The following is a 6236-nucleotide window of genomic DNA, read 5'->3' as shown; positions in this document are numbered from 1 at the left end:
ATTTTTATGTATACACTCCGCGGTGAAATGAGGATTCAGGAAGCTGGAATGCGGTCCGAGTCCTGAATCAGGAACAAGCGCGGGAGTCATTGCCGCTCGATCTGCTGCAGGCCTCGCACCGAGTCGTTTGGTGCTGCGAGGGACTCGTGTCGATTCATCCTGAATGAGTCTTGACACCCAGGATGCTTTTTCGCGTCGGATGCCACTGGCTCATACCTACAAACACGCTGATATACACAGAGTGGGTGAGTGAATGAGTGGGCGAGCGAGCGAGCGATGCATGAACCCATACATTCAGAAACCTACAAATATACACAGACACTCACACACATACATATATGGAAGTCGGGGACCCGAATCATCCCGGGTGGTGTAACCCCATTACCGTAAGTTACACGCGGGGTTGGCGGCGATCTCTATTCTCTGCTGTGACTTAGTTCGCTTACACTTCATTGATTCCTTCGCTCGCGCGCGAGCGCAAGTATTTATGTAATGGCCACCTCCTTGGTATGCCGCCACCGAATTCGTTGCTGATTCTTCCGGATCGACTCTGCCGCATCGAGGCGCACAGCCGAGTGCCGAGGTATCAGCGGCGGGACGAACACGAATGACGCTTGCATTGGCACGCGACTCGATTCAAAAACGCCCGTCTTGCCCCTCGGCACTTGAGAACGCTCAGTCGGAGTCGGCCGCGCAACACGACCAGCAAACGAAGAACAAGAGAAAAAGCTTTTCAGAATGATAATGACGGAGAAGAGTTGTTCAACAACGACACTATGGGCCTCCTTCGAATTCCTTTCAGAGTGAACACCCAGGGGAAAAACAAAGAGATAGATGGATGTCCAGTCAGCAGTCGATGACAAGCCGAAGCGGACAAAGATGGACGCAGCACACAATTAGGATGAGCCCTGCTCCTCTTGACAGTCCCGAGTATCCGACCGAGTTGTTCGGAAGGGTCTCTGTCCGTCCCGCACCTCGGCAATCGGAGGAGGAGCGAGCTGGTCGCGGAGTTCGTTCGTCGAAGAACGATTTCGTCTCATGCTCCTGCGAGAAGTGCCCGAGTGGGTATTGATTCTGAGACTTTTTGATATGTCACAGGGATTTCGAAGCTGCTGCCGCTGAGCCGCGTTCGAATTGGAGAGCTCCGGCCAGGGACAAAAGCGATAGACAAAAAGATTTGTAGACGATTTCGGAGATAGTCCACGAAACCTATTAGGATCCGATGCAATCTCCCTGCTACCTGCCCAGGGCTGACGGCAGGCTTTTGATCGACAGAAGACCCAGCTTCGCTGTGGGCCTGGAGGATGACAAGAGGGATTCCCCTGTGCGCCGGGGGAAAGGAGGAAAGAAGACCAGGTCCTTCGATAAGGTAATAAATTTTATTCATAGGAATCCAAGATAGAGTTTTTGTAAGTATTCTTGTTCATGGATCCGCGTCGAAATTTCGGTTTCGACTCTTGTGTTGTCTTTTCGATGATGCTGTCGCTTTCTCTCTTCCGCGGGAATCGCGGTTTTGGTTCCCTCGTGGTCGTATTCTGTTCTCGGCTCGAAAAGAGATTTAGCGCTGCAGTTCCCGAGCTCGGGTCGAGCGCTTGCTGGTCATATTCGCGATCAGTTTCTTCTTACAAGCCTCATCGCAGGGTTTCTCGAGTCTCACGACATTTTCCCTGGGAACACGGACGGAAAACATCATTCCAAGAAACGAAATTCGAAAGGAATTGAAAAGTTCTCCCCAACTTGTCCACCCACCTGAATTGTCGGTAGTGTTTGTAGAATGTCTGCAGCAGATTGTCGTCTGTATCGAACGCTTTGATCAATTGATGCCAGTGAGCAGCGTCGAACTTCTTCAAACCGTAGGACTTGCGCGCGGAGTAGCCTAGTTCCCAATGGGGCACTCCATAGAGTACTTTCTCCATTGCACGTCGTCGGAACGGGCTCATATCTTTAAAATCCTCCCGGACCTTCTCGTGAACGCTCTCGCGTATCTTGAAATAGCCGGCGTTGGCGGTTGTCAAGTTGAGGAAATAAGTCTCGATGTCGACCACCTCACCGAGTTCAGTCTGATAGATCCTGTACTCTGGCATGCCACTCCAGGAAGTTGTCACGGCTGGGGTCACGTACAAAACCTGAAATTCAGTTGTTTTAGATCCATTCTGCGGGGCCATTTTCATTAGGCCGTAAGAGACGACTTCATTCTGCGCTTGAAACTCATCATGAAAGGTTTCCCTAGTGCGTGAATGACTGGAGAACGTTCGAACGTACCGAAGTGGGCTTCTCCTTGTCCATGGGATCGCTGTAATCGAGGATCACCTCGTCCGTGTGCATATGCGCGAAAAACTGTCCTGTGATAGTGTGTTGGAATTTCGTCACGATTTTGAAGTAGGCCTCTTCCCAATAGCTGTTACACGCGCTCGAGCCGGGCGGGATATGACCGATTATGAAGACTCGCTCCCGGTAACGGCGAGCCTCTTCCAGCGTAGTTATCATCCACTGCAGCTGTCTGGCTGGGTCATTTGCGCCCAGGACTAACCACCAGTTGTCTGAGGAGCGGTTTCGAGCGTTAGGAACGATCTTACTTAGCATCCATCGCAAGAGTCATCCAGAAGTCGGACTCACATGTGTAGCAGAAGTTCGTGTTCAATGCGATTATACGGAGCCGATCATGAACCTTGGCGGTGTAATATCCACCGTACTTGAAGATTCGCTCTTGGTCGGCTGGCAGCCATTCGTACCACAGGTTCCACATCTCTTCGTACAGTGGTTTCACCGAATACTCTGCGGCGTTCACTCCAGGTTGAGGGAAGAGCCTGTTGACATCGCCTGACATGAGCTACTACTATATGCCTCGGAATCCAAGCGAATAACAAGCCAAGTTTGACACCGCGCCCGGATTCGAATGTCCGGGTACTCACCGTCCGGGAAAAGCGTCATGATTGCCGATGGCGGGATAGATCTTGGCCTGACCGAGATAGCGCTTGATTACAGCAGTTGTCTCTTGGATGTCTCGTCTAGCCCTTTCGTCCGTCATGTTGATATAGGCGTGAGGACTGATGTCGCCGGTCCAAATGCCGAAGCTGACGTGTCGGCTCCTATCGATGTCCTGGAGCATGTTCTCCACGGTACGAAAAGGAACGTTGCAAGCTTTCCCTGTAGCGAAGGAAGAAAATGAGGAGGAGGAGCAGTTGAGAGGGACTACCAAGATGGTAAGATCAAAAGTGGACGAAAGAAAACAAGGTAGCAGAAAAGAAAGTCAAGTAGTCACAAACCGAAGGGGTAGCCCCAGGGCGCTGCGAAATTTTCAGGGTCCGTTGCCTGGGGCTGATATTTTGTGCAGCAGATCGGTTCGTTGCAATCGGCGGCCGCTCCCACCTCATAGTCTTCGTCGAAATGGGTATCCGTGATGTGCAACATCGACAGATGTGTGTTCTGGAATCAGGTAGATACACCTTGGGAAAATGTCGTCGGGAAGTCCCCTAGCTCGAATTGATCGCTGACCACTCCATTTTTCACGGCTCGGAATAATTATGACGGCACCCACCTTCCACTCCTGTTCAAGGTGGCGGAAGTGTTGCGGATGGAAGGTGGCATCATCCTGAATAGAATCTAGGTGGACGGTCCACTTATAGGCATCGATGTCTGGCGCGCCGCAAGCTCCGTTGCTCAAAAACTTGCAAGCTTGATCGAAAGATGTGTTCAGTTGCTCGATGATTTGCACGACGGAGCCTGTCAAGAGAACGGATCCTAGAGTTGCAGAACTCTCGCACCCTCATCATTGTAAGCCATAGGGGGAAATTGCTCCGCCGGATCCGAGCACCCTGCCGACGCGACGCTTCGAATTCATCCGGACAGTACCTATCGATCGGGTAGGCGTGGACATGATACTTACCGGCGTACATGCGGTGCTCTTCATCGCAGATGCGAGGAGTGAAGTACTGTGTCTGCTTGCATGCGTTCAGCGCGCTATCGAGAGTGCCTTGGGGATCATTTTTGAGCAATTGGAGGACGGATTCGCACTGCTCACAGAAACCTTCTACGTCGGTTCCTCTTATCATGTAGTCTACGAAACGCCTGAAATATTCTCCGCATCAATACAGCTTTCTGACGGAGTCCTCAGGCAAAGTCTCCAGGAACAGGATTTCTTCGATGAGGAATGATGGAGGCGAAGAAGGGTATTATTGGGAATCGCTGTCTCTCTCATTGTCAGTTGTCCCATGAGCCTAAAGCGCGAAAGAGTTTCCAGGAGGACGACCTCACCTATAGTTTGCGGCCTGGGCGGTCACCAGAACCAAGAAGAGAATCACGGCGGGCGCAGCCGCTCGCATCTTGCCGAGTGGCCGGATCGAAGCTCCGAACTATTTCGAATAGAGTACAGATCACCTCAAAATCCGCCTCGGGTTACCGAGAAGGCATGCCTAGAAGGATAGAGAAGAATCTACGTGAAAAATTGTGTGCGATTGCTTTTGGAAATTCAATGATCCACAGAGGTCTGAGTTCGGGATTCGATCGAATTATTTTTATGATTATTTCGCTTGCGGTCCTTCGACGCTCCAGACCGCCGCTCGAGATCGCACTACTTTTCGCCTCCGTCCAAATTTTCTCAGAGGGTCAAGACCCACTCGCTCGACACAAAAGTTCTAGGGGTAGACGTCAAGTCTGGCATCTTTGAAGCGACCTCTTCCTTCTGAATTCTCAAGTCTCGAGTTCTCAAGCTGCTTTGTGTGCTCCGATTTTTTTCCTGCAAGCAACGTGCTCCGCGCGGATCCTACCCACAACGAAACTTTGCACCAGGGATTTGCAGACTATTTTCGGCTGCACATTTTGGAGAGTAAGAGATCCCTTCTATATCACGGGATAATTGTTATCAATTCCCCGAAAGACTCGTATGCGATCTGTTATCGATGCTGTTGACGGAGTCTACGGAATTTTGATTCGAAACGCCTTTTTCCCCTGTTCGATTCTACGAGGTTCTCTCGCCCACTAAAGTGAAAGAGCTCTGGTTTGTTTCTGCTGGTGGAATACAGGAAATTATACAGGGAAAAACCCAACCTGACCAGAAGGGAGCTTCCCGTGATTCGCAGGCTCAGCCGAAACAAACCGCACAGACAGTCTAAATTGAGACCTGTCTCCTCCACGAAACGAAACTCACAGCCGGATCAAGACGCTGACAACGCGGGCGACACTGATAGTGAGAAGAACTATTCAAGCGACTCGATCTCCTGCACACGTGGTTTACGCGGCTCTGCGCGCTGGCACAACGACTGATGAGAGACCGCAAGGCGTTGCACTCTGTCTCACGGGCTAAAGATCGAAGCGACCTCAGACCTCGACCGCTACATTCAAAAGAGATACTTGGACAGCACCCAATCATAGAGAGTCTGTCACTCTGTCTCCTCTAGCGCGATCGGCAGCGCGAACACGGTTCCTCTTACCGGAGTATTGACGAATGAATACAGTCCTCCTCACCAGCACCTACGAACACGGCTAAGCTCTGGAGCCGACACGGTTTAAATTCTACAATGATGGAGCGCCATCTCAAGTGATAAGAGATGTACTCGGAACACTGTCTGCGACTCTTCCCGTATCGAAGCGATATCGCGATTTGAACCCGATGAAGAGGAATCACGCCTGCACTGAACGAGAATCACCGAGAGCTATTTCAGAGCTGCACGTGAAATGCGCCGAAGACTTCGGAGAGGGAAACCTGCTAAGAGGGGCCTCCTTCAAGATTTTGTGAAGACGTACTTTTCAGAGGCGAGAAGAACAACAGAATGAAGCTTCTGCGGATCGGAGCTGTCAAACGTAATCCCGCCAGGCGACCTGGTCGATTCTATGGAGCGATACGATCTCGGATCGCCGAAATCACTTCTTCCTTGCGAATCTTTCATTTTTCTCGTCAATTTGGAATGACGGCTCCGAGTCACGTTCGCTCATTCCTCTCTCGAGATGTTCATGAAAGCTCTCATTATCAGAGTCTGTTGGGATCAAGTGATCGAGACGGCGTGAGTAGCAGAGGACATCAACTGAGCGCATGCACTCGATGCGCTTTCCGCCAGCTAGAAAAGAGAAATACCCCACGAGCGCTACACGACTGTCTGCCAGGGACAAAAATTTCATTCCCGTGTTTCAAGCGACGTCACCCGGTGTCACTATTGTTCTCCAATCTTAGTTCATCGCGGTCAATTACAAGCCGATCGATGAGAGGTTCACACGGACCATTGAGACTTCAGAGGGCGGAG

General features: G+C 51.0%; 1 protein-coding gene across 1 annotated transcript; it reads right to left on the bottom strand.

Annotated features, from left to right (window-relative positions):
• Window positions 1-1360: 1360 nt before the first annotated feature.
• On the bottom strand, window positions 1361-5181 carry LOC100897341 (sphingomyelin phosphodiesterase). Its single transcript, XM_018639012.1, has 10 exons — window positions 5047-5181; window positions 4255-4412; window positions 3887-4068; window positions 3539-3723; window positions 3267-3426; window positions 2913-3147; window positions 2617-2807; window positions 2263-2540; window positions 1750-2126; window positions 1361-1667 (listed from the first exon to the last, which is right to left on the bottom strand). Exons 2-10 carry the CDS (start codon window positions 4320-4322, stop codon window positions 1559-1561), a joined length of 1785 nt encoding a protein of 594 aa, XP_018494528.1. The 5' UTR covers window positions 4323-4412; window positions 5047-5181; the 3' UTR covers window positions 1361-1558.
• Window positions 5182-6236: the final 1055 nt, after the last annotated feature.

Source organism: Galendromus occidentalis, unplaced genomic scaffold (assembly GCF_000255335.2).
Source record: "Galendromus occidentalis unplaced genomic scaffold, Mocc_1.1 scf7180000077258, whole genome shotgun sequence".
NCBI lineage: Eukaryota > Metazoa > Arthropoda > Arachnida > Mesostigmata > Phytoseiidae > Galendromus > Galendromus occidentalis.
This window is presented reverse-complemented; position numbering and strand designations above follow the sequence as displayed.

Bases quoted from the DNA above. Each gene is read 5' to 3' on its own strand.
- LOC100897341 (XM_018639012.1), bottom strand. From the start codon at position 4,322: ATGCGAGCGGCTGCGCCCGCCGTGATTCTCTTCTTGGTTCTGGTGACC. The intron at 4,069-4,254 runs GTGAGGTCGTCC...AGAATATTTCAG, and splicing joins GCCCAGGCCGCAAACTATAG to GCGTTTCGTAGACTACATGA. The intron at 3,427-3,538 runs GTGGGTGCCGTC...ACCTGATTCCAG, and splicing joins ACCTTGAACAGGAGTGGAAG to AACACACATCTGTCGATGTT.